Raw genomic sequence first — 27001 nt, 5'->3', positions numbered from 1 at the left:
CCGCCCCGCAAGGCAGGGTGTGCAATGTTGGCCGAGGCTTCAGCTTCGCTCTCCAAAGTATCTCGGAGTTCCCGGACAGGCCCTAGAAGATTCGAGAGCCCCTGTGGCCCTAACAGTGACTTAGCCCTCCCATATACCCTGCCAAGTTGCCTGAGCCCCTCCGCTTCTTACCAACCCCCCGGTGTCGCACTGCGAACCGGGGAAACTACAGCTCCCAGGTTGCATCGCGCCGAGGCCCGTAGTCCGCGAATCAGGCGGCTCGGGTCAGGTGACTTCTGGCCAGCCCCACAGTATGTCAAGTCGGCCCCGGGAAGCGGGTACAGTCCGAGAAGACTGCCGCGTTCTATCTGATGAGTGCCCTGAGCCTAGAGGACCTCAGGTGAGAGCCGACGCGGCCCCGACAGCCTCCCCCGCCTTCCCCGCCTCATTTCCCAGGCGGACCCGCTGAGGTCCAGAGACACAGCAAGTCAACTGGGCAGCCTGCCGCGCATCCAGCCTCCCTCAGCCGCGCCAGGGTTCCTTCACCGCCCACCAGTCCCGGCCTCTCGGCACCGGACAGCCCCCGGGTTGAAGGGCTCTGGTAGTAGCGAGCGGAGGCAGGGGACACCGGGCTGCCAAGGTGGTTTGGGAGGCTCCGTTCCAGTGCAGGTTAGCGCTCTTTCCCCGCCTTCTGCTTAGTTGTCGCTTGAATCCGGTGGCAGTTTGCAGATGGCTTTCCAGAGGGGAGACACTGAGAGGACAGACCACTTCAGGAACTCTTTTTGAGGTGCTGAGCACCGGCCTGGGTTCCAAGGCGAGTGGGGCTAACGAAACCCGACTCCGCTCTCCGAGGCTTTCAGTCTGGAGGAAGCGAGGACTACTGGACCCTGCCTCTTTCAACAATATTGAGGAAAATAACAACGTATGCCTTGTGAGAGCTTGCTAAGTGCCCTCAACAAGGGTTGTATTTATCAATACTTAAGAGCATTGTTTCTCAACCGTTTTTTCTTACCAGCCTCTCCCTCTTGAAATTGCTAATACTGCTTATAAAAGGGCTATGGACTTCCCAGGTGGCTGGTGGTAAAGAATCCACCTGCCACTGCAGGAGATGCAGGAAATATGGGTTCAGTCCCTGGGTGGGGAAGATCCCCTGGAGGAGGAAATGGCAACCCACTCCAGTATTCTTGCCTGGGAAATCCCATGGACAGAGGAGCCAGGCGGGCTACAGACAGTCCATGGGGGTGGCAAAGAGTCAGACACAGCTGTGAACGCGCATGCATGCATGCATGAAGGGGCCACAAATCGTGCTTCATTTTTCATCTACATCCTGTGATTTAGTTTCCACTGTCCGTTTTCACTTTAGGAAATTGGAGCTTGAGGAGGTCAAGTAACGCCCCAAAGTAGCCCAACTAATAAATGGGGAGCTCGGCTTCAAACCTGTGCAGTCACTCTTTAGGACACACATTCCTTGTCACTCTCTGTATTACTTCTCCAAGAGAAGACGATCTAGGGAGTTCCAGATGGTGGAACAGGCGACAGGATTAACCAGATACCTGCCCAAGTGGAGCTGCTTCAGGAGACCCTTGACCCCAGGAAGCCCCGGGGAGGGGATTGGGAGTGGGAGACTTCTTGAAGCAGGTGGCATCTGGGGGAGGCCTGGAATATAGAACTCACATAGGAAGAGCGGCATGTCACACAGAGCCTATCATGATGAGATTCTCCGTTTATACTTTGTAGCATTTGGAAGACACGAGTTTTTGTGTAATTATTAACTTGATCTTTTTCAAACATTTTAATCAGCCACATATCTCTCAAGGTCTCTCTCTCTCCTGATGTCTTTCCTCCCACATGTGTCAGCCTTTGGGAGCAAGGAACTTTTGTTGTCCAAGAGTTTGAGGTCCTCAGTCTACATTCCACTCCTGTGGAATGAAGGAGGAGCCAGTTAGGCCTGATTCTGCACGTCTGAGTCCTCAAAGAAAATGCAGAATCTGCCCTGGGAAACAGACTAAACCCTGAGCTTGAGGACATCAGCAGGTGTGGAGAGCAGAAAGTGGCAAGAAAAGGTTGGGTGGGGGTGGGGGGTGTCATTCCACGTAGACCAGAGAGCAATTTCCTGCAGGTCAGGGTACAGAAAGCAGAGGAGAAGGGAGCATGGGGATACAGGGCCAAGGACAAGGTGCCCAGAGGAGGCCAGAGAGTGGGGAGATGGGTGTGGAAGGTTCTGTACACTGAAGCAGCATGTAGAAACCAAGTTATGGATATTTACGCTGATCTACCCCATCTTGACCTTTGGTTCACCTCTCATGCGTGGGGGTTATGGGTACACAGCAACCCATCTTCACTTAACTAATAAACTGCTCCAGGACTGATCTGGGGTTTGTTCCACACCAGGTCCCCTTTGTCAGTGATCCCTGCTGGTCCCAGAAAAGTGACACCTGTCAAATGAAACAGTCCTAATCAAGGGTCTGTTGGTGGCATTAACCTATAGACGCTTCTCCCAGGACAGGAAATAAAGTTGATTTCCTTAAGGTTTGGGGCTCCCCTGGGGGCTCAGTGGTAAAGAATTCGCCTGCCAATGCAGGAGACAGGGGTTTGATCCCTGATCCGGGAAGACCCCACATGCTGCAGAGCAACTAAGCCCATGCACCACAGCTATTGAGCCTGTGCCCTAGAGCTCAAGAATTGAAACTGTTGAGCCCACATGGTGCAACTACCAAAGCCCTCTCACCCTAGAATCTGTTCTCCACAACAAGAAAAGCCACCACAATGAGAAGCCCGCACCCCGCAACAAGAGAGTAGCTCCCGCTCACTGCAACTAGCAGCGAAGTCCCAGCACAGCCAAAAATAAATAAATAAAGCTATTTAAAGAAAAAAATTTTCCTTAAAGTTTAAAGGTTCATGGAGTCAAATATCTGACTACAGTTTTAATATCTTCTGAAAAATAAAAGAACCCCCAGCCAATACAGCTGCATCTTTCTTTCTGTTGTCTAGGTTGCACAAAACAGTTGAAGAGGGAAAAATTCAGCATTTGTCCACTTCCTCAGGGTAGGGCCTTACACAACCCACTGAGCCTCTCAGAGCCCATTTCCCCACATATCAAAGAAAGACAGATCCTCTCTGGGGTCCTCTTCTCCAAGCTGGTGATGCAGAGCCCGTGAGGTCACAGGTGTGAAGTGAAAGTCCTTTATGAACTGTCCATGCATGGTACCAGGTGACTTGTTGTCCACTTGTTGCTAGGCAGATCCAACTTTAACCTGAACTTCTCTTGCTCTTTGTGTTTCTTCCTAGTTCATTGAAATCGAGGAACATGATAAGGAGGTGGCTGGTTATTTTTATCCTTTTCCCCCTGCAGCTCATAGAGAAATGTGGTAAGTCTAGAAATGGGTTATCAGCTGTGAGGGAAATGGAGGAAGTAGCCTCCTTAATTGTTTGCAGCCAAAGGTTCGGGACCATCCAGACAGCATGTGTCCACCTGCCCCTTGGCTAGGTGGCCACCCAGGTAGCAGAACAGACCAAGGTCTGGAGTCCAGGAGTTTTACAGGGAGCCAGATGGTTCACAGATAATTGACCTTCTGCCCTGGGGGCCCTCTTCCCTTTTCTGTACCACCAATGTCAAACTGTGGAGCTCCAAAAGTCTGGGATAATGTCTGTAGAGAAGAGCTTGTGTTCCACCCCATGGACCTCACAGAGGGACTTATGGGTCCTGGGAGATGCTGCAGAAGCAGCTGAGGTGGCCACCTTGTTACCCGGTTCTGCCAAGCAAAAACACCTGAGGAGCCTGCCCAGCATCCCCTGGTAAGAGTACAGAGCCCTTCCCTTAGAGAAAGACAGAGGAACTGGGCTCAGCAGGGCTAGGGGCCTTACAGAATCTGGGCTGGTTGTTGGAAAACATATCAGGGTTTATGTATCCTTGTGAGGCGTGACCTTAGGGCGGGGCCCTTTAAAGGCCTGTATCATACCATCAATTTTCTATTGCCCAAACATTGCTGAAATTCTTTCCGTGAAAGCTGTGTAAATCCTCCAAGGACATCAAACCCATTATTTTGATCACCTGGCTGTTGTCAAAAGTCAAATACAGGGACTTCCCTGGCAGCTCAGTGGTTAAGAATCCACACTTCCATTACAGGGGGCATGGGTTCGATCTCTGGTTGGGGGACTAAGATCCTGCATGCCACTCAATGAGGCCAAAAAATAAATGAAAATAATTTTTTAAAAAGTCCATCTTGGGAGTTCCCTGGTGGTTAGGACTCCATGCTTTCACAGCCAGGTGCCTGGGTTCAGTACCCAGTTGGAGAACTAAGATACCATGAGCTTCACAGTGTGGCCAAAAAAAAAAAAAAATCAAATACATCTTAAAACCCCCAACCAAAGTTTCCAAATTAACCTTGCACAAACTATGCAAACCCTTGCCGAAGCTTGCCAAGAGCTACGCACAGTGGTTCCACTGCTAGTCATTTGGGCTCTTGAGTCTCTGAGCAAACACTGGTCATCTGATCAGCTCTTCCAGGTTTGTTAAACAATCAGTCATGTTACTTTGCAGTCACACCTTGTGGGGAAGGTGTGACTTGTTGGGAATTGCTTGTGGGGAAGCAATTTCCGAGAAAGAAGAGGTTTCTTCCAAGAAAGAAAGAACACCGTGGAGCCCGGTGTTCTTCAGTATGGATGCCAGAGACCCAACTCCAGACCTGCTGGGTCATATTCTCTGGGACTAAGGCCCAAAAGTATGCACGCATGCACCTTGGCTTGCTTTAAATAAAGTTCCATTAGTCATGCTAATTCATTGCCCTCAGAAAGAAGAAAAAATTCAGCTGCTGCTACTAGATTATACAGAGGGCTAACAGGCCCAGAGAGGGTAGAAGTCTCTCCCAAAGTCACACAGCCACAAAGTAATGAGACTGGGACCCCTGCTGCATTGTGTCACTGAGTCTTTTTTCCTAAATGTCATAAAGGAAAAGTCAGAAACCACCATAAAATCAAGAAGCTAGAATTGGGCTTCTGACTTCATTCTGCCCTGCCTGTCTTTGCTTTGGGGAGTGGTCAGGAAGCTGACTCAATGGAAAAGACTGATGCTGGGGAAGATTGAGGGCAGGAGAAGGGGGTGACAGGATAAGATGGCTGGATGTCATCATTGACTCAGTGGACATGATTTTGAACAAACTCCAGGAGATGGTGAAGGCCAGGGAAGCCTGGCGTGCTGCAGTCCATGAGGTTGCAAAGAGTCAGACAGGACTGAGTGACTGAACAGCAGGGAGGACCTACGGTGAGCTCACTCACCGGTGGTGGTTTTCGCCCCTGCCGGCTGTGGGCGGAATCTGGAAGTGCTGCCACCTACTGGCAAGGACCTGAGCCCTGGACCGGAAGCCGCCCTAGGTTTGCATCCTGCCTCTACCATTTCTGAGCTGTGTGGACACCACACTTCCCCCCTTGGGATTCTCTGCTTTCTTCTGTCTGCAGTAGGCGTCACGTTGCCCACCTCTCACTGGTGTAGTAATTAGAGAGCGGCAGTGGCCGGTGTGGAGTGGGAGAGATGCCAATGAGGATTTGTTTTTAAAAAGCAAAGGCTCTTGGAGGAGCCTTCAGGGAGTCTCATTTGATTATTTCAATGTGGTATCCAACCTTCCCTGGTGGTCTAGTGGTTAGGATTCAGCGCTCTCAATGTGGTATCCAGAGCCTTCTGCCCCGGGGCAGACTCTAAAACGTGCTTTTCTAGGATACTATATGATGCCAGCTTCCTAACTGCCTCCCATCTTGGGCTAAAAGATGTCCTTTGAGGACAGAGCCTGTATCTGCATCCACATGTGGGGCTGGCAGGGAGAAGGTGACTCAAATAGAGTCTGAGAGGGCCCAGAGCCAGGCCCCAGAGTGTGAGTTTCAAGCTGGCCAGTTCCCTTGTGGGAGATGAGTTTACTCTTCCTTTTCCCTGCCTCTTCCCCATCTCCCTCCCCGACTCTGCCACTGGCCCAGGTGTCCAACCAGAGGAAGAGAAACTGCCAGGAAGGAGTATTGAGAAGGAGCTCAGACAGTGGAGGTCAAATTAGGGAACTTTTAAATTCCTTCCCAACCTGAGCATCTAAAATTTCATTTCTTCATCTTCTGCCTTTGAGGGGTCTGGGGAGGGGAAGACCTGGGCCTCACCTGCAGCCACGGCCCCTGGAAGGAACCTTGTTCCTCAAATGGAGCACCTGCTTTGCCCTGTGGGCCCCCTTCCCGGCTCAGTCTAGATTCGCAATCACACCTTAGGCTGTGAGTCACCCTGAAGCCCCCCAGGTGAGGGAAGTGAAGTAGACACACCTGCGGTGGGGGCAGGGACGGGGCGGGGCTGCCTGGAGAACCCAGGAAGAGTCCAAAAGACCGTGGTAACTCCTGTGCCCAAATTGCCCTGGAGTGTTTGGCCTCCCAGACCTGCTTCCTCCTTCACCCCAGAGGCCTGTCTGTCTACCTCCTCCTGAGCTAACATCTTAATGCCAAGAAGAAATCTCCCATAGTGAAACTCTTGTGTTGTTCATCAGTCTCCCCCAAGTCCCCAGCAGGGTCAGCCTCCAGAAGGGGATCAGTGAATGGGGTGGAGCTGGGCTTTTACAGGGAACCAAAGGCAGTTCTTTAGAAACAAGTTAACTGGGCCACAGGTGTCTCTCTGAAACTACAGGAAGGGGCAGGACTGGTTCTGCAGAGCCGTTTTAGCTCCACGAACAGAGGAAACCCTTGTGCTTTCCATCTGAAGAGGTGGTTTAAGCCCACGTGTTCTAGTCCCAGATTGTGGCTGAATTCCTTTGTGACCAATTTTTGGGCTCCGTGGTTTCTATTTCTGGGTGACTCCTGCAGACCATTAGAGCTCATCTGTGGGGGAGGAATAAGCTTCAGCATCTCCTGGTCAGGCCTGTGTCTCCCTCTGTCTCTGGCAGCAGAAGGAGAAAGTGCATAAAGAGGGCATTTCCCAGTCAGTCACATACTTAGCTTCTTAGAACCTCAGGAATCTTCACCTAGGGGGTAGAGGTGGTTATGAAGCATAAGTTCAAGTGTCAGGGCCCCTCCTCCCAGTGTCTCGTGGGCCTGAGCTCGCAGTCATAATGACTCATGTTACTGATTTGGGTTGTTTCAGAGTCAACAGTTGACTTCTCTGTACCTCCCATCGTGAAGCTGGAAAACGGAAGCTCCACCAGCGTCAGCATCTCCCTCCCGTAAGTTTCCCAGGCCCAGCTCTGTCCTCAGCCCAGCCCTTTTGCCCCACAGCTGGGTCAGGGCTGACCCCTGCTCACTATATTCATATTTTAAGTGTGATGCCCTTGCCTCTTCACAGTAAGACAAGCCAGGGAAAGACAGCGGCCCTGGGCTGCAGATCGAGGTCCCAAGGTCTCTCTCTCCCCCCAACAACTGATGAAACCTTGTTTCTGGTGGGAGGGGGAAGACACATGAGCCTTTTTCTTAGCTCCTTGAGTGACCAGCAGTTGATGCTGGACTTCAAAGCAGTCCTTTGCAGGGCTCTAAATATTTGAAGAGAGTCCTGAAGATTGCTAGTGGAGGTGATGGAATTCCAGTTGAGCTATTTCAAATCCTAAAAGATGATGCTGTGAAAGTGCTGCAATCAATATGCCAGCAAATCTGGAAAACTCAGCAGTGGCCACAGGACTGGAAAAGGTCAGTTTTCATTCCAATCCCAAAGAAAGGCAATGCCAAAGAATGTTCAAACTGCTGCACAATTGCACTCATCTCTCACGCTAGCAAAGCAATGCTCAAAATTCTCCAAGACAGGCTTCAACAGTATGTGAACCGTGAACTTCCAGATGTTCAAGCTGGATTTAGAAAAGGCAGAGGATCCAGAGATCAAGTTGCCAACATCTGTTGGATCCCTGAAAAAGCAAGAGCGTTCCAGAAAAACATCTACTTCTGCTTTATTGACTATGCCAAAACCTTTGACTGTGTGGATCACAACAAACTCTGAAAAATTCTTAAAGAGATGGAAATACAAGACCACCTGACTGCCTCCTGAGAAATCTGGAGGTCAGGAAGCAACAGTTAGAACTGAACATGGAGCAACAGACTGGTTCCAAATCAGGAAAGGAGTATGTCAAGGCTGTATATTGTCACCCTGCTTATTTAACTTATATGCAAAGTACATCATGTGAAATGCCAGGTTGGATGAAGCACAAGCTGGGATCAAGATTGCCGGGAGAAATATCAATAACCTCATATACACAGATGACACCACCTTTATGGCAGACAGTGAAGAAGAATTAAAGGGCCTCTTGATGAAAGTGAAAGAGGAGAATGAAAAAGTTGGCTTAAAACTCAACATTCAGAAAATGAAGATCATGGCATTCAGTCCCATCACTTCATGGCAAATAGATGGGGAAACAATCAAAACAGTGACAGACTTTATTTTCTTGGGCTCCAAAATCACTGCAGATGGTGACTGCAGCCATGAAATTAAAAGATGCTTGCTCCTTGGAAGAAAAGCTGTGACCAACCTAGACAGCACATTAAAAAGCAGAGACATTACTTTGCTAACAAGGGTCCATCTAGTCAAAGCTATTGTTTTTCCAGTAGTCATGTATGGATGTGAGAGTTGGACTATAAAGAAAGCTGAGCACCGAAGAATTGATGCTTTTGAACTGTGGTGTTGGAGAAGACTCTTGAGAGTCCCTTGGATTGCAAGGAGATCCAACCAGTCCATCCTAAAGGAAATCAGCCCTGAATATTAATTGGAAGGACTGATGCTGAAGCTGAAGCTCCAATACTTTGGCCACCTAATGTGAAGAATGGACTCATTGGAAAAGACCCTGATGCTGGGGAAGATTAAAGTCAGGAGGAGAAGGGGACAACCGAGGATGAGATGGTTGGATGGCATCACCTACTCAATGGACATAAGTTTGAGTAAGCTCCAGGAGTTGGTGATGGACAGGGAGGCCTGGTATGCTGCAGTCCATGGGGTCTCAAAGAGTTGGACATGACTGAGTGACTGAACTGACTGATTGGAGGTTGGGAGAAGGAGCTGAGTCACTTGGCAGCACTTTCTCAGATGACAGCCAGCTCCCTTGGGTGTATCCCACTGTGCAGTGCTCCCAGTCAGCCTCATCTGAGAGTCTCTCCAGCTGCCCTCTGCTGGTTCCCACACAAGGGTGCCCACCTAGTCCAGATTGTGCCAGAGAACCCACCTCCTCCTTACCCTTCCCTGCTTTCCCCAGCTTGTGCCTCCCAACCGTGAGGATGCCCCCAGATGAAGATCTGGAACCCTAGTTGTTGTTTTTTTTTTTCCCTTCTTTACCCTTCTCCCTTTTCCTCGCCTCTCCTAGGATGTCTGATCTTAAACCAGAGCTTTGGGACCAAGGCGTCCTAACAGACCTGCATCCCATCCCCAGATGCTGCCACTTCTGCACACTGACACCTTGTAAATAGAACACATCATCCCCCTTAGCACAGAATCCTTGAGCAGCTTCCCACCCCCTTCCAGATTAACTCCAGGCCTCAGCCCAGACTTGAGCCCCACAGGCTGTTCCCACTCAGACATGTCTCACCACTTTCTGGGGACGCTGCCTGGCCCTTCTCGGAAGTCTTTCCCAGGAGGGCAAATGCCATGGTCCTGTCGGCCTCTGAACACCTCGTGTGACATTCACAGACTATTTCCCATTAGCTGTGTTCTCACTTGGGCAAAGGGACCCCACCTCTCCAGCTCCCAGGGCTAAGCACATAGCCCTAAGTCACCCTAATTGCCTGAGATATGCCAGGCCCACCACAAAATCCAGAGGGTGGGTTGAGACCTCAAGGAGTCCAGCTTCTCAGCAGTAACCAGATTTGTGTCCTCCACAGGTGCCCTTTAAATGCAACCTTGGTGATAACTTTTGAAATCACATTTCGTTCAAAAAACGTTACTATCCTTCAGCTCCCTGATGAAGTAAGTAATGAATCTTAACAGAATGGGTAGAAAATGACTAGATAACAAACCACATTTTGACTAAGTGCTTGTGGAAGTAGGCCACCTTGTTTTTATACCGGGGGCTGCCCCTGACTTGTTATTCTAGAAATCTCTGATTTGGGGCTTTGTTAGTCTCTTTGACAATGGATGTTTTATGCATCAAGATGGAATTATTAAAATGATGGCAAAAAATATGAGGCAGAAATGATTCTGAGAATGTAGAAGAAATTCTTAAGATGGTTTTTTTTAAGACCTTGCTCCTCAAAGAGCATCCATGGGTCAGCAGCATTGTCTCTGCTCTAAAACTTTTTTTTAATTTTATTTTTAATGGAAGTATAGTTGATTTACAATGTTGTGCTAGTTTCAGGTATATGTACAGCAAAGTGATTGTTATATATACACACAAAGATATATTCTCTTATATATATTCTTTTTCAGATCCTTTTCCCTTATAGGTTATTACAAAATATTGAATATAGTTCCCTGTGTTATATAGTAGGCCCTGGTTGGTTATATATTTTATATATAATACAATACTGTGTGCATGTTAATCCCAGACTCCTAATCTACCTTTCCCCCTTTGAACCTTTCAGAAATGCCCCATCACAGACCTACTGATTAAAAATCTGCATATGAGTAAGAGTCCCCAGGTGATTTGAGTCCACATTAAAGTTTGCAAAGCTCCCTTTTGGGATTCCATTGGTTGAGTGTCTGGAAAAACCAGTGCCAGAGGCTGTCTGGCATAATAATAATAACTATTTATAGCCTTTATACATTAATCTTTTAATAAACACTGCTTCCACCTTATGAGGATTTGAGCCAATTACCAGTCAACTTAGTTTAAAAAAAAAAAATCAGTAGGGAGGGGAAAAAAACAGATGAGAGATAAACACAGGAAAGAAGATAAACACAGGAAAGAAGATAAACACAGGAATGAAGCGGTAGCCCTGAGGCTCAGCAGGAGGCCCTGAGTGGTTGTAGAAATAGGCTGCAAATATGCTCTGAGCCCCTGAGCAAGCCAACAGTATTGACACATGATCAGATACAGGGCAGATGCCTAGTTCCAGAAGGGACTTGGTGGCCACTTAGAAACAGACAAACAATGTTGCCAGCAAAACCTGCTAAAAGTAAGAATTGATGAAGATAGGAAAATAAAAGAGCCAAGAGCAGTATGCTTCATGAAAATGAAGCTCACAACACACTGGCCACAAATTGGATCCCAGGCTTTGCAGCAGCCACTTGCACCATTTCAACTGTCCTACCAAAGCCCCCTGATTTCAGGGGTTATGAGCCGAAAGACATGTTCAAGGGTCCCTGAAGAAGCCACTGCAAGCCAGTGAGCCACATCTTCATGGTGCCCACGACATGGGTGGAAGGTGGGGCCCGGGCACAATCCAGGGAACAGAGAGATGGGAGTAGGGGGACAGTGTGATCCAGTGAAGGTCTCATCCTGCTCGCTGCCTCACTCAGAATTCGAGAGCAGCAGGAGGCATGATGGGGAGGTCAGATACTACAGGCAGGCCGAGCAGAGCTTTCGATGAAGATTGGACAGAAATGAGAGTAAAGGTGTTCTCCCTGCAGTGTCTGATGTGTTGCACCTCTTCTGGTTTGTCTCTTGGCAGCCAGGCTGGGCGTGGGGCAAACATCCCTCTGTGGATCTGGAAAAGCCATCCACAGTAAAGGAAGTCGAGTTAATAGCAGTCATCGTAGGGTAGTAGTGATGGTAAACAGTTCACCACTTGCTGTGTCGGTGCCATAAGCTTTATGGACATCACGTCGTTCAGAGCAACCCTGTAAGGTAGACTCTTGTGTTATTCCCTTTTACAGATGAGCAAACTGAGGTCAACTGAGATCAGAGCTCAAATAACTTGTCCAAAATAAAATACCTAGTGAGAGGAAGAGAGCTCTCCCACCTTCCCTCAGAAATAAGCCAGGGGAGGGCCCTTCTGCTCATAAAGTCTAACACTGGAGTAGGGGGAATTCCGGTTAGCTGATTGGCCCAATATTTCTCCCTCCTATTAGGAAGCTCCTAGAAGGCAGGGGCTTGTGTGACCTGTCCCTCCATTCCCTAGCAAATAGCTTGGAACTGGACGTTCACTAAGATCCCAATAACTACGGGGCTCTGGACCTGATTCAGTTTTCTAACAGGTAGTGGTGCCTCCCGGAACAACAAATACCTCTTTTCGAGTGACATCTCAAAGTGTTGGACAAGTTACCGCTTATCTGCATGGAAATCACTCCAACCAGACCAGGTAGGTTGGCCTCCGCCGGTGTGGGCCCTAAAGGATGAGAAGGGAGCCGGTGCCAGTGTGAGGGGTTTCCTCCAGACACCCAGCCCCAGCTCATCCCGGTCCCCATGTCCTCTCTAGCCCAAGGATACGCTTCTTGGTGATCCACAGCAATGTCGTCAGCATCATCAACCAGGTGATCGGCTGGATCTACTTTGTGGCCTGGTCAGTCTCCTTCTACCCTCAGGTGATCACCAACTGGAGGCGGAAAAGGTAACCCACGGAGCTTTACAAGCAGGTTCACCTGGGGCCAGTAGGAGGAGCATTCCAATGAAGCTGTAGGCAGCCTGGGTTCCGACCTATCCCTCTGCTCTTCTGTCTTCCTACCCACCCCTGCCTTTTTTATTTTATTTATTTTGGTTGCACTGGGTCTTTGTTGCTGCACATGGGCTTCTCTCTGTTTGCAGCAAGTGGGAGCTACTCTGTTTTAGTGCTCAGGCTTCTCCTGTTGCTGAGCACAGGCTCTAGAACTGTCTTCAGCAGTTGTGGCACATGAGCTTAGTCACTCCTTGGCATGTGGAATCTTCCTGGACCAGGGATCGAATCCATGTCCCCTGTATTGGCCGGCAGATCCTCATCCACTGTACTACCAGGGAAGCCCCTGCCCTTTTTTTTTTTTTTTTTCCCATTTATTTTTATTAATTGGAGGCTAATTACTTTACAGTATTGTAGTGGTTTTTGCCATACATTGACATGAATCAGCCATGGATTTACATGTGTTCCCCATCCTGAACCCCCCTCCCATCTCCCTCCCCATCCCATCCCTCTGGGTCATCTCAGTGCTCCAGCCTCGAGCACTTGTCTCATGCATCCAACCTGGGCTGGCGATCTGTTTCACACTTGATAATATACATGTTTCGATGCTGTTCTCTCATTAGTGTATGTGCTGCCGAAGCGAGCATCCCTGCCCTTTCTTAAAAGGGGTCTGATGTGAAAGTTCTAAGAGCCCACGTAAGAGCTGCAGTGCTGGGCATTTGGTCTCTTGCCCAGTTCAGCCCCACTCTCTGAAAGCAACCAAATGGGGCTTCTCAGTTGAGATGGAGAAGGGGCTAGGTAGGGGGGTTCACCCACAGCCGCTGTGCTCCTGGTCCCTGCAGCCCTGGGGGAGTTCGTGTCAAGTTGGAGAAGAAAGTTGGCCCACCTTGATTTTAAAGACCCAGGCTTCAGGCATGAGGCCAACAAGGCACATGGGCCTCTGAGGGGCTGCTGAGCTGGTGGGAGGCACTTCATCTCTGCCGGAGGCCTCCAGACAGTCCCAGGAGGAGGAGGGGGTCAGATGGCATGGGGTGGGCGTGGAGAGGGACTGAGGACTGTGCTCTCCTTGGGGAGCCAGGCCCTCCTCCCGAGGTGCTGGGAGCTCTGTGCCCTCCAGGCCCCAGCGGCCCCCAGTCTCACCCCCCACCCTGCTTTGTCTCCCCACCCCTCTCCCCCAGTGTTGTGGGTCTGAGCTTCGACTTTGTGGCCCTCAACCTGATGGGGTTCGTGGCCTACAGCGTGTTCAACATCGGCCTCTTCTGGGTATCCTCCATCAAGGTACAGTCCTGCCCACCCCCGCAGTCCTACCAAGCTGGCCGGTGGCCAGGCTGCCCCTCACCCCCCAGCTTCTCCCCACCCCCACCCAGGAGCAGTTTCTTCTCAAATACCCCAACGGCGTGAACCCCGTGGACAGTAATGACGTCTTCTTCAGCCTGCACGCGGTCGCCCTCACCCTGGTCGTCATAGCGCAATGCCTCCTGTATGAGGTGAGCGGCGACCCCGGCCCCTGCTGCAGCCTGTGCCGCCCGAGCCCCCACCTGCCCTTTTCCACAAGACACGGAAGCCCCCAGAAGGGAAATGTGTCCGTCCACTCACATCTGCTTCCTGGGTCATAGACCAGACCCCATGCTGGGCCCTGTGAGCCCAAACCCTCGGGCGCCCCCAGGTCTGCGGTGAGGGACACAGAGGGAGGCAGTGACGACCCAGCAGGCTGAGAGCTGAGCAGGCAGGGAGAACACGGGCAGTTTGTGGGCCCCACGACTCAGCAGGGAGGAGGGGGATGGAGGGCGCTGAATTGTGGTCCATGGGATGAATAATGTTCCGTGGTGACGGGGAAGAAGGCCAGGGTGGACCACCCCTGCAGGGGGACAGACCTGTGAAGCCCAGGGTACAGCTAGAGGAACCGTGAGCAGGTGGGTGTGGCCAGGATGGCTGTGGAGGGAACAGGAGGGGGGCCCTGGAGGGCAGAGCTGGGAGCCTGGGCACAGCTATGTCGCTGGAGGACCACCATCCACTGTCTCAGCAGGGAAGAACGGTGTTAGTGCGTGTTTCAGGGCATCGCTGATGTCACTGTTCTCTTTCACTGCCCTGTGGGTACACCACTTCCCCTGAGGAGTTCTCTTCCCACCTGCAAGGTCAGCCAGGGTTGCTCGGCCCCGACCTTCACGAACCTTCTGGATTTTTTTACCCTTTGCTGAGAAAGTTATATGAGGGAGGCCTGCTTTGGGGAATGGTACACAGGTGGGGGAGAGATTCCAGAGTTGAGCAGGCTCCCTCGGGTGGCCGAAGGAGCCTGGGCTGGGGTGAAGTGCCAGGCCTCCAACGTGTTGGGGGCCAGGTCCTTGCATCCCTCACTGCTGGTGGGTTCTGAGAGGGACCCAGTTCTGCAGCATGCAAGCAAGAAGCAAAAGGGCTCTGCTAAGTCCAAGAAGGATGGAACCAGAGGCTCTGATAGTGACAAGGTGTGGGTGGTACTGGGCTCTCCGCACCCCACCCCCACCCCACCCATGTCCCTCCCTTCCCCCCCGCCCTGCTTCTGATCCCCAGCGAGGCACCCAGCGTGTGTCCTGGCCAGCCATCAGCTTCCTGGTCCTCTCCTGGCTCTTCACGCTCATCGCCCTGATCATGGCTGCGGTCGGGGCAACCACCTGGCTGCAGTTTCTCTTCTGCTTCTCCTACATCAAGCTGGCAGTGACGCTGGTCAAGTATTTTCCACAGGTACCTCCGAGGTCTGCCCGCTGTTAGCATGAGAGGGACACGGATCTCTTGGGGGCAGCTTCTGACTGGGGCGAGGAGATATGGGTTGGAAAGCTACTAGGAGGAGGCCAGCGAGCCCAGCAGGAGTGGGACATCACACCAAGCCAGCTGTGACCTCTGCCTGCTCTTTCCCGGGCCCAGGAATCCCATGGGGAAGTTGGTGGCACTTCTCTGACTCACGCTCAGCTCTGAGAGTCAGGGGTCATGTAGATCACTCTCGTCTCTCTCCTCTGCCACCTTTCTGATGACTTCAATCTTGCCCACCGCCCTACCACCGCTGCCCATGACCATCAACTGATGTCCCTGAGGATACTGGGGAGATGAGCTGGGAGGAGGCAGCCCACCAGCACCCAGGGTCCTCCCTGTGGGCCCTCACACCCTCCCTCGAGTGCTCAAGACAGTCCTACTCAGAGTCAGGGACTGAGAGTCACACACAGCTTCCGCCACAGCCAGAATGGCCTAGAACCAGTTCAGGTATGAAAGAACTGACAACCACAGGCTCTACTCATGAATCTGGGGCCTCATTTAACTCGCTTCCCCAGCACAGGGAACCTTTTGTTCCAGGGACTCAAGAAGGAGAACGTTTTGGCCAGAGTCAGGGCCAGTCCCCTGGAGGGCATGGAAACAGAGCCATACCCTTAAGGATCAGCAGGACTCAGTTCCATGGACTGGGGGAGGGGCCACTCCGGGCCAGTGCATTCTGCACAAAGGCACTGTCGGAGGAGGCCTTGCTGGTGGAGCAGTGTGAAGCTAGGAAGGTGGGATCGGGGCCCAGGGGGCTTGGGAAGGAGGCTTCAGAGTAGGGGAAGGGCCTGGGGGAAGTAGGGCCTCAGTCCTGAGTGTGGGAAGGCTTGGGCCTGGGAAACCTGCGAGGCAGGAGCCTGAGTTGGAGATGTCTGGGACCATCCGGGACTGGAGAGGTGGCAGCAAGCATGAAGGTTAGTGGGAGAGGCCAAGAAGGGGGCCTGACAGGTGGCTGCTGGGAGAGGACCTGGAAGAGGAGTGATGTCCAAGTGGACTGGACCTGGGAAGCCCAAGGTGGAAGCCCTAGAGCCTCAGCAGGGCTGGGGAAGGAGTGAAGTCCACGCTATAGGTGGGAAAACTAAGGCTAGGAGAATTCAAGTCACTCTCCCAAGGTAACACAGCTCCCATGGTGGAGCTGGGATTCCAAACTAGGTCATCAGACCTCCCAGGCTGTGTTCATAAGCCCAACATGAAGTCCTGGCTGAGTTTGGGGAGAATCTCCATTTGAAGGTGAGAAGAAACAAATCAGAGTTGCCTGAAAGCCAGGATATACAGAAGGATGAAGATGGAGAGAGAGCATCCACACACACCCCTCTTCCTCCCCCCATCCCCCTGGCTGGAGTGGGGAGTTTGGGAGGGGGAGAGGAGAGCTCTGTCCGCTTGGCTCACAGAGGAGACTCCAGGACCCGCCCAGACTGTGCCTGCAGCTCCGAGTCCAAAGGTCATTGTGTTTTGGGGGCTGAGGTCCAAACAGGAGTGGGAGGCATGAGAGCCACTCTTGTTTGGACATAGTCACAGGGTGCAAGAGGCCGCCGCTCAGCCCCCTCACTGCCCTCTGTCTGTCTGGCCCAGGCCTACATGAACTTTCACTACAAAAGCACCGAGGGCTGGAGCATTGGCAACGTGCTTCTGGACTTCACTGGGGGCAGCTTCAGCCTCCTCCAGATGTTCCTGCAGTCCTACAACAACGGTGAGTCAGCCAGCAGGCTGCCGCCCACCTGGATGGCTGGAGGTGCCGGGCGGTGGGGGCGGGGCTTCCTGGGAACCACCCCTCCCCCACTCTGGAATCCTAGCCAGTCCCAGGCTCCTGGGTGAGGTTCAGGGAGGGGGCATTTCTAAATTTACTTGGCTGTCCGTTTGTGGCCTTCCCAGGTGGGGCAATGATAAAATATCAGCCCGCATTGTAGGAGCCCTGGGTTTGATCCCTGGGTGGGGACGACCCCCTGGAGGAGGAAATGGTCACCCACTCCAGTATTCTTGCCTGGGAAATCCCATGGACAAAGAGGAGCCTGGCAGACTGTGATCTTAGTTCCCTAACCAGGGGTTGAATCCACATTCCCTGCATTGGAAGGTGGCTTCTTAATCACTGAACTGACCGGGGAAGTCCCTTGCCTAGGGGATTTGGCAGCTAGAGGATTTGTGGTTTCCTGGGCAGAGGAGGGAACCCCCACTCCACCATGGAGCCCCGCGTGCTGTTTGAGCAGCGGCCAACCTAAAACCACAACCCATCCCATCCCCTCTGGCTGTTTACAGACCAGTGGACACTGATCTTCGGAGACCCAACCAAATTTGGCCTCGGCATCTTCTCCATCATCTTCGATGTTGTCTTCTTCATCCAGCACTTCTGCTTGTACAGAAAGAAACCAGGGTATGACCAGCTGAACTAGCTCCCCGGGAACCAGTGGAAAGAGCCCAGGCCCAGGCCCTGGTGGGGAAGTTTCCATCAGGAAGGCTGGAGAAGCGGTCTGGAGAGCTGGGCTGGCTCCATGCGGAGAAGCACTCTCTTCCTCAAGGCCAGATGCCTTAAACTTGAACCAGCCTGCCTTCATCCTGGACTCTCCCAGGCCAGGGAGGACCCTCCCTCTGGGATAGGCACCTAGACTGTGTGCAGAGATTGACAGCTGGCGGCCCCTCCTGGTCTCCCCAGAGGTCTGTTGCCCCGGGCCTTTCCAGTCTGGCGCCTGGCCCTCCTGCATCTTGATGCCGCATCTCTGTTTTCTTTAAGGCTTCAGGCAGCACACAGGGCTTCTGGCAGCCGTCCCAGGCAGGACTGAGCACTGAGCTTGGAGCTGAAGGCCTTGCCCCACCACCCAAGCAACCAGTGTTTCTGGGAGCGGCTTGAAGGACTGACCTGGCAGCTGGGAGAGTCAAGGGAGCCTTGCTGCCACTGCTGTGTTCAGAGACAGAGCAGCCAGTGTTGTGCCCGATAGACCCGGAGATGCTGGTGTTGGTGGCAGAGGGGCTAGGACTTTGGGGTTAGGCCTTGGGGCGCCTCCTCTGAAGGCTGCGTTCTCTGAGCACTCCCTGTGCGGACACTCATCCTACATCCAGGTGGCCCCAGCCAGGCTCTTGTAAAGAACCAGTATTTCCAAACCTTGAGGTGCCCAACAGGTTGGTTCGGAACCGAGCTCACATCCAGCTCTCTCCGGATCTTTATCACACTAACGAGCCATTTGGAATTTTTCAGAGGGATGCTTTGGAAGTGAGTGGCTTACTTTCTTCTGCCTCTGCCTACCTCCACTTTCCCATATTCGGGCCCCACACGCGCTCCTTACCGAGTTTGGAGGACAGGACACACACATACACACATAGACACACACCAGTCTGTGCCTTAGAGGCATGTTAGACCTGCCAAGTGGTGAGAGCAGCCCCCTTCCCTCACTTTCCCAGACTCCAACCTGAGACTCACCAACTTGTGGCTGTTCCAGAGCCTCAAAGGACTTGAGACCACCTCACACACTCCTTGTGGGCCCCGCCTGACCCCAGAGCCCCTCCCTTCCCACCCCAAGCAGTCGTCCTGCCTGTGGCAGGAGGGGAGGTGGATGTGCCTTGTCCATGCCTCGAGCTTGTCGATCCATGAGATGAACGAGGGGCTTCTGTCCTCAATTAAACCTGGTTCGTTTCCTCTCTGCACACTGAGCATTTGCCAGATGCAGGAGGCAGGTGTGTTGGCTTCTGAACCAAGTCCTTAGGGCTCAGGGAGACGGCCTGTCATTCCACTGTATAGAAACGCGTGGCATTTTGAAGTTCACCGATCCCGAAATGGCTGTGTGCCAACCTGGTGTGTCACCGGGGAGCCCTGCTGGGTGGCACTGTTGGATGCTCAGGGCCAGGCTGGTCCCAGAGGGACCATCTGCATGACCAAGGGCATGGCAGTCCAGCTGTGTGGCCATAAGCAAGGGCTGGATGCGTTCTTTAAGGGTATGTGGGAGAAGAGGCAGGGGAGGGGGGTGATAAATCTTCCAGATTCTTCCTCTAGCCTGCCATACTAAGTATCAAGGAATTTAGGAACTTGTTTCTCTAAAGCAGAAAGTGCAGCCTGACCAAGCCCACATGCCTGATTTATTTGGGCCACCCAGCGTGTGGTTGGGTAACACTCTTTAAAGATGGGAGATTGCAAAAATCTGACTTGCCTGGGCTAGGTGGGTCCATGAGTGGCAGCAACTCCCAGAGCCAGTATTGCAACCAGTCCTGGGCCAGGCAGAGGGCACAGTGCCCCCCAGCTCACTCCCATCCCATCAAACCACAGCCTGTGTCCCTGGCATGGATAAAATGAGTTCTCTAATGTCTTATGGGATATATGTCTGTCCTTGGTGTCCATGAGGCCCCTTGCCAATGAGAGCTGAGGCTAGGTTACACAAGGGTAGTGGGGGTCTCCCTGGTCCAGTTCCAGTGAAGGGACTCTCAGACATTCCCACAGAGCAGCCCTGGCCCAGTACAGCATCAGTGGGTTTGGGAATAGATGGGCTTCATCCATGGCCAAAGCCCTCTGACAGTTCACCAAGTAGCCCTCCCCACTGTCTCAGCAAAGACCCCTGATGAATGAATTCCAGCACTGTTTATTGGGCACAGGATGCAGGGCAGCTTCCCACTGCCCCATTTCCACAGTAACCAAAGTCAGGCCAGTGCCCTCACTAAGAGTAGCTCCCACGTGTGAATTAGTAAGCTTAAATTCCAAAGTTGAACTGGCACCTCTAAAGAGTGAGATAAAAAACACTTTGTATCAAAGCTGTGATTAAAAAAATATAAAAGTTAAACCCACAGGCATAGAGAAAAATGGCAATCCTGAAAACTGCCCTGAAATGTTACCCTCGTCTAAATCCTGTAAGCAGGTGAACCCTGGGGGAGGCCAGCGCCCCTTGGGGAGTGGGGGTGAAATGGGTGACTTAAGAGCCTGCGTGGCTTCCATCCAGGCAGACCATCGTAGTGTCTCTGGCAGTGAATCGAGTCCCCTCTAAGGAATGCAGGGGAAAGCATGGGGCACAGACATTGCGGAGCTGAGAAACGGGGGCAGGGCCAAGCCCTGTGCATCTCAGCTACGAGGTGCTATCAGGAAGTGGGGCCCCTGATGGCCTGGGCACTACTGTGGCTAGGCAGCAGGGGCTGAGGGCTGAGACTGGTCACTGCAGACTGACTGTGACTCGGCTCCAGGCCCTGTTACCAGTCCTCAGCATCCAAGGGGAAGAGATGGTCCCAGAGCCTTGGGCCAGTGGTGGGAGAGGGGATCAGGCCGGGCCAGGGATCTGCTCTTGCCCTTCTGAGCAGGGATCCAGCAATGAGCAGAAGCCAGGACGAGAGACAGACAGAGCATGGACGTGGTGTCACTGTACAAAGGGCAGCCAGGCTCGAGTCAGGGACCCTGGCAGCTGCTAGGACAGCATGGACTGCTGGACGGCCTTCTGCAGCGACTGCCGTGTCACCAGCAGACGCACCACCTCCTCCGAGCGCTTGGTGAGGCGCTTCCGGGCCTGGTCGTGTGTGACCATGGTCATGTCCCAGCCGTTCACCTGGCCCAGGGAGAGAACACAGCCCGCTTCAGGTCACTGCTTTCTGGGGTCTGAAAACAGGACAGGCTCTGGGGGGCCTGGGTCGCCCAAGCTGATGTCCCTGGGCTGGGCACATGCACACACACACACAAGAGGGATCCAGCACAGGCTTCTAAACTACTTCGGTGCATCTCCCAGGTGCCCAGGGAGGTAGGCAGGGGCAGCCCCACCACCCCCGAGGGCTTTACACCCTCCAGCCCAAGCCTTGTTTTCCTCCTTCGGGACACTGGTTACCTGCATGATCTTGTCCCCGATCTGCAGCCCAGCAATTTCCGCGGGGCCTCCTTCGGATACCCGTGTGACGTAAATGCCCTGGGAAGAGGCAGCCCACGTCAATCCCTGGGGTCACTGGACTGGCCTCCCAGCCATAGAGCAAAGCCCAGTAGAGCATACTCCTAGCCATCTATCCCACACTCAGCCCATGCTAAGACAGCCAAGGGGGAAGTAGGGAAGCCCCACAGACACTCCAACCCCTGCTGGCCACCTGGGCTCCGTCTGAGCAGGCCTTCCTAGTGCTGGGAGGCCTATTCTCCCCCACCCCATCCCTACTTACTCCCACCAGATCATTTCTTGGACATTCCTTTTTTTTTTTTTTTCTTGGACCTTCTTAAAAGAGGACCATTTGAGAGAGATGAGGTCTGCTCCTTCCGCAAAGGCCCAGGAAGCAAAGAGCCCACTGTCTCAGGCCTCTGTGCCCCACAGAGAGGTCCCCAGATCCTAGTCCAGCTCACCTTGTCCGTCTTATCTTCTGAGAAAGGGTTCTGGGAGGGATCCTGGTCAATTCCACCTCCAATGCTGAAGCCCAGAATTAAGTTCTCACCTTGACGCAGCTTGTGAATTTCAACTCTTTGCTGGCAAAGATTAAAAAAACGAGTTGGGGATGAGTGGGTATGGAGAGCAAATGGGGTCTGTGACCCCTGCAGCAGCCTCAGGCGGCTGGGTAGGCTCGGAGCCATGCCCTGGGGGCAGGACCCAGGGCCTCTTGCAGGAATCTAGCTGGTCACCAGGCTGGGAGGCTGGGGGGTTGAGACTCAGAACTCAGACACACCAGTCACCCCCACAACTCTCCGTCCTAACCTCTCCCAGCTTCCTCTGCCTCAGGCACCAGCCTTCCTCACACATGTTAAGCCCCTCCTGGCCCAAAAGCCAGGCTGCTGTGGCTGCTCTGGATGGGCTCCTGTGTCCTAAGGGAGGAACCACACAGGGCAGGAGTGGTCAGGCCCTGAAAAAAGAAAATTCAGGCACCTGCCTGAGCCAGTTCAGATTGCTGAGCCAGCCCTGTCCAGGGCAAGCCAGGAGATGCTCGGGAAAAGCAGAGACTGGACTTGCACAGAAAGGAGGAAGGGTTGTCCTGGCCAAAGGAACAGTAGCAGAGGCTTGAAGGTGCTGTGGATACATGTCCACGAGACCAGAGTGTACAGTGCAGGACCGGAACTGGGAGGTGAAATGAGGCTGAGCCCAGATCAAGAAGGCTGAGGAGGACAGGAGGGAGGGGGCATCTCCCTAAGCCTCAGGCCCTGACTTGTGCAGTGCAGGAGGCAGAGGAGGGATCTAGAGCTCTCCCACCATACTCTAAGGTTGGGAGTTCCCATCTGTGCCAAGCTTCTTTCAAAGTCCTCAGCAGGCACCTCCGGTCACCAGATGCTGGGAGCCAAACCAGACAGCCCCACCTCCAAAGTTGAGTCTTAACAGAAAGAGAAAAAAAACAAAGCAAAAGGTGACTGGATCTGGACCAGAGGGGCTTCAGAGGGAGGTACCATTTGCACCAGGCCTTGGGACTGACCAGGAGTTTGGCCACCTGATCTTGATTCTGGGCCCACTGGAGCTCTTAGGAGTTGGGGAAGGCTGGGTGATGGTAGATCGTAGTCAGATTTGACACTAGAACGACCACTCAGGCAGAAGGGGAACAGATGTCTCACCAAGGTGGGATATGGAGGCCAGGGGACATGAGCCACTAAGAAAGAGATCCACAGATTCCAGGGACTTCGCTGGTGGCCCAGTGGTTAAAACTCCTCACTCTCAATGCAGGGGGTCCAGGTTTGATACCTGGTCAGGAAACTAGATCCTGCAGGTCACAATTAAGAGCCCACATGTTGCAACTAAGACCAGGCACAGCCAAATTTAAAATAAAATGAAAAACAGACTCCAGTCTACTTGTGGCAGAAAAGCATCAAGGGAAGCACCGGGCCGGCCACCTGGCCTGGCTGAACACAACCACCTCCCAGATGGGGACCCCAGAGGGGAAGGAGCATGTTGAGCTGGAGAGCCAGGAGCGCTCCAGGCAGGGGTCCAGAAAGCAGACCAGCCTACGAAGCCAGAGTTCAGAGGAGAAGCCAAAATGTTCACTACATGGGAGAGGGCACGGGGTAGGGAGGAGCTTCTTCCACCCCATCCTCGATCCAAGACACAAGAGGGAGAGGCCAGACCCCACCCACTGTGTTCAGACATGTTCCTAGTATGAGAAGAATTGGAAGGTCAAGGTCCTAAAGCTTTAAGGAAGGCCCGGGGACCAGCCATGATATGTGAGAGAGGGGTTGTAGGAAGCATGACACCTGCAGCCCACTGGACCTACGTCCTCGTGCCCAAACGTGTGCACTCCTCCGGCCCCACCTCCACCTCCTCTGACAAACACCTTTGCACACCTTTGACACACTCCAAGGTCAGAAAAAAGTACAGGCTCTAAGACTGGGAGATAAGGTACTGTCACTGATTTGCTGGGCGAGGTCAGGCAGGTTACTGCCCCTCTCTGGTTCCCCACCTGCACCCATTTTTTTTTTTTGCCAACTAAGGAGCAAACTTGACCCCTTCTCTTTAGGGCAGCTAGAGAGCTGAAGAAGCAGGCTGGTGCAGCCAAGGTGAAGCTGAGGACTGCTGTCAACAGGTCCAGCCCAGGCTGGAGCTGGTGCTCTAAACTCACCCTCAAATGTCAGCTTTATCAGTGGCTCCCTGGTCACACCACCTGACTGCAGGAGTCACCAGCACCGGGACTTCCACCCAACCCGTTCCCTGCCCAGAAGGCATTTCTTCTCAGCGACCTGGTTCCTTTCTGAGGGCTTCTTTGCACAACTAGGCATGACCAGACTTCTCTCTAGGTCTCAGTTTCCCCACCTCAGCCACAGAGTGGGGCCTGCAGGTCCCATTCGGCTGTGGCTTTAATATCTGGCTCTAATGTCCCCGCCTGCCTTTACCTATTCTAATGGTACTTGGCACCCGAGACAAGCCAAGGGAGGAGAGTAGGGTCTGAGCGGACCCCAAAAGTTCTCCTCAGGCCCCAGGTGCCAGCTAGGGGGCCTGGACTTTGCCCCAAGGGCTGGGAATCCAGAGAAAGATCGATCAGGATCGAGCCCGTTGCATGAACCTTCACTCTGGCCCGGGCGGCGGTGGGTCCGAGTAGGAAAGCCTGCACAGGAGGGGTGAGGGTCTGGCTGCTACGCTGGCCCCGGCCACCTCCACCCCCAAGCCTCCCTCTGGGCGGCGGCGCCGGCTAGAGCGGAGGAAGCACTTCCTCATTCCAGAGGCTGCGACTCAGACGTCGGGGTCGGCGCCCGCCCCTCGCAGCTGCCCAGCTGGGGACACAGATCCAGGAAAGAGGCGCTTTCCTAGACTTCCACAGCCGGAGCCTTTCTCCACAATCTTCCCTGCCCCCGGCTGGCTGAGAAAAGTCCAACGCGGCGGCGGTAATACGCGGGGTCTGGCCTGGATTCTGGCTCTTCAGGAGGTTTCTGGGTCCCAGGCACTTCTGTTGCATGGCTGGGGAAGACCGTGGCTCGGCTCAGGTAGAGTGGGAATCGGAGCTCTGGCTGCAAGTTTGCAAGAGCCCCGCTCGACGCTCTGTCAACCTGTTTGGGGTGTCAGTTTACCTATCTGCAAAGTGGGGGGAAGCCAAGACGAGGAGGAGCCCGCGCGAGCGCACTCACCACCACGGCGGTGACAGGCTGGCCCGGGACGTAGGACATCTCGACCCCAATCTGGTAGCCAAGCGTAGCTTAGAGAAGCCCTCAGCGAAAATACCCGCGGCCGCGCCCTCTCTCGGTTAACAAAGGCGGCCCAACCAGGCCCGCCCCCTTATGAATAGTTATGAAGTCTCCGGCCAATCACCGACCGGAGCGCTGTTCGGCTTTCGGAAGTCACGGCGTGTGCGCAGAAAATCAGGGGACTGTGGAGCGTACGCGGGGCTACCACTGCGCATGAGTCGGAAGGCTGGCACGGGGTCCAGGCGCCTGCGCAGCCTGGGCTGTCCCAGCATCCTCCAGCGCAAGATGGCGTTGCGGGGATCCATACCCGAGGCTTTCTGAGGGAACGTCGAGTGACCGCGTCCGCGGCTGGGTTCCAGGTAACTGAGCGAGTCTGGGCGGGAAATGTAGATGTACCGCCGGGACCCCGAGCTCTCAACCTTCTCAGCGTCTTTCGATCGAGGGGTGCGGGGTCTCGGCGGCCCCAGGGGGAGGGGCGGCGTGAACCCAAACTCGCCATGCTCTGGGCGCCACTTGTAACTTGGTTCTCTCCACAGCCCCGCGTTGCTCCACGAGAAATCAGGCTGAGCCCGGGAGGGTGCGATGGCCGCTGTGGTGGCCAAGCGGGAAGGGCCGCCGTTCATCAGCGAGGCCGCTGTGCGGGGCAACGCCGCCGTCCTGGATTACTGCCGGACCTCGGTGTCGGCTCTGTCGGGGGCCACGGCCGGCATCCTCGGCCTCACCGGCCTCTACGGCTTCATCTTCTACCTGCTCGCCTCCATCTTGCTCTCCCTGCTTTTAATTCTCAAGGCGGGAAGGAGGTGGAACAAATATTTTAAGTCGCGAAGACCTCTCTTTACAGGGGGCCTCATCGGAGGCCTCTTCACCTACGTCCTGTTCTGGACATTTCTCTACGGCATGGTGCACGTCTACTGAAACGGGGGCAGGGATGACTTTTTTTAAAAAACACAGATCGGGAGGACTGTTGCCAGAAATTAACACCGGGTAGATTTACCTAGTTTTTAAATTGTTGGAATCGCTGCTTGTTCTGTAACGTTATAAATAATTTATATCTGAAGACGAAGAGCCTGTACAGTTCTTCAGATTAAATGAAGCGTGAGACCCTTTGTGGAGTTTTTTCCCTCCCCTGTCGCATAGCCCCTGGCTGTCAGGGGTGCAGAATCCGGGAGAACTGGGACTGGGCCTCAGCTTTCTATCTTGATTCCTTACATTTACGCATAGGCCACCCAGAGAGAGGATGAAGTGAAGTGAAGTCGCTCAGTCATGTCCGACTCTTTGCGACCCTGTGGACTGTACCCTACCAGGCTCCTCTGTCCATGGGCTTTTCCAAGCAAGAGTACTGGAGTAGGTTGCCATTTTCTTCTCCAAGAGAGAGGATAGGAGGACCTAAACAAGGAGAGAACTTACCGTTAACATCCTGAGAACTAGTAACAGTGAATATTAAGTGTTCCCTACATGGACAGAAGAGCAGGTCAAGCTACAGTCTGTGGGGTCTCAGAAGAATCGACTTAGCAACAACAAATATGCCAGGCATTGTACCTTGTACCTTTTACACTTGTTACTTTTTTACACTTGTTACTTTACACTTGTAATTCAGTTACCAGGTGCTGAGTTCCTCAGTCATGTACCCCTCTTTGCAGCCCCATGGGCTGTGGTCCACCAGGCTCCTCTATTCATGGAATTTTCCAGGCAAGAATAGTGAAGCAGGTTGCTGTTTCCTTCTCCAGGGGATCTTCCTGATGCAGGGGTCGAACCCAGGTCTCTTGCGACTCCTGCATTAGCAGGCAGATTCTTTATCACTGTGTGTGTTGCCTCCCTGTGTGGGAATCATCACCAGTCTCCCGCCCAATAGATGGGGATGCTCTTACCACTGTACTCACCAGGACTGCTACCTGATATCACAAATAGATTATGATAAGAACTATGAAGAGAGTACAGAGGAGCCCCAAACCTAGTCCAGATTATTGGGGGTGGGGGCGGAATTGGGTAGCTTCCTTGAAGAAATAACATTACAATTGAGACTCAAAATTGTGAAGAAGGGGGTTACGTGCAAGAAAGTGCATGTGTGAGGGCGATTGGGAAGGAAGGACTTTGACCTGGGTCTGAAGTTAAGAGGCTGTGAGGTAGGCTGCAGTGGGGAGTTCTGCTTTCAAACCAAACTTGGGTCCACCCATGCACAATGCAGCTAATCTGCTGACACCGGGTAGCAGTGTTTATCACAGGCAAAAAGCAAGGAGACCAGGCAGCTAGTGCTCAAAAGGCCTAAAA

General features: G+C 53.1%; 3 protein-coding genes across 4 annotated transcripts; 2 read left to right on the top strand and 1 right to left on the bottom strand.

Annotated features, from left to right (window-relative positions):
• Positions 1 to 21: 21 nt before the first annotated feature.
• Positions 22 to 24578, top strand: CTNS (cystinosin, lysosomal cystine transporter). Of its 2 annotated transcripts, XM_043477788.1 has the most exons (12): positions 22 to 379; positions 3268 to 3347; positions 7079 to 7157; positions 9784 to 9868; positions 12038 to 12141; positions 12259 to 12390; positions 13611 to 13710; positions 13800 to 13919; positions 14980 to 15150; positions 16786 to 16903; positions 17467 to 17581; positions 17939 to 18846. In XM_043477788.1, the coding sequence occupies exons 1-12, from the start codon at positions 351 to 353 to the stop codon at positions 17985 to 17987; spliced, it is 1182 nt and encodes a 393-aa protein (XP_043333723.1). In that variant the 5' UTR covers positions 22 to 350; the 3' UTR covers positions 17988 to 18846. The 2 variants fall into 2 exon arrangements, with proteins under 2 accessions (XP_043333723.1, XP_043333725.1); XM_043477790.1 differs by lacking the exons at positions 17467 to 17581; positions 17939 to 18846 and adding an exon at positions 23575 to 24578.
• Positions 19757 to 24815, bottom strand: TAX1BP3 (Tax1 binding protein 3). The gene is made up of 4 exons (XM_043477811.1): positions 24677 to 24815; positions 21491 to 21610; positions 20994 to 21071; positions 19757 to 20720 (listed from the first exon to the last, which is right to left on the bottom strand). Exons 1-4 carry the CDS (start codon positions 24713 to 24715, stop codon positions 20583 to 20585), a joined length of 375 nt encoding a protein of 124 aa, XP_043333746.1. The 5' UTR covers positions 24716 to 24815; the 3' UTR covers positions 19757 to 20582.
• On the top strand, positions 24787 to 25839 carry EMC6 (ER membrane protein complex subunit 6). Its single transcript, XM_043477827.1, has 2 exons — positions 24787 to 25092; positions 25270 to 25839. Exon 2 carries the CDS (start codon positions 25316 to 25318, stop codon positions 25646 to 25648), a length of 333 nt encoding a protein of 110 aa, XP_043333762.1. The 5' UTR covers positions 24787 to 25092; positions 25270 to 25315; the 3' UTR covers positions 25649 to 25839.
• Positions 25840 to 27001: the final 1162 nt, after the last annotated feature.

Source organism: Cervus canadensis, chromosome 1, assembly GCF_019320065.1.
Source record: "Cervus canadensis isolate Bull #8, Minnesota chromosome 1, ASM1932006v1, whole genome shotgun sequence".
In the NCBI taxonomy this organism is placed as follows: domain Eukaryota; kingdom Metazoa; phylum Chordata; class Mammalia; order Artiodactyla; family Cervidae; genus Cervus; species Cervus canadensis.
The sequence above is the reverse complement of the archived record's forward strand: the minus strand, read 5'-3'. Positions and strand labels throughout refer to the sequence as shown.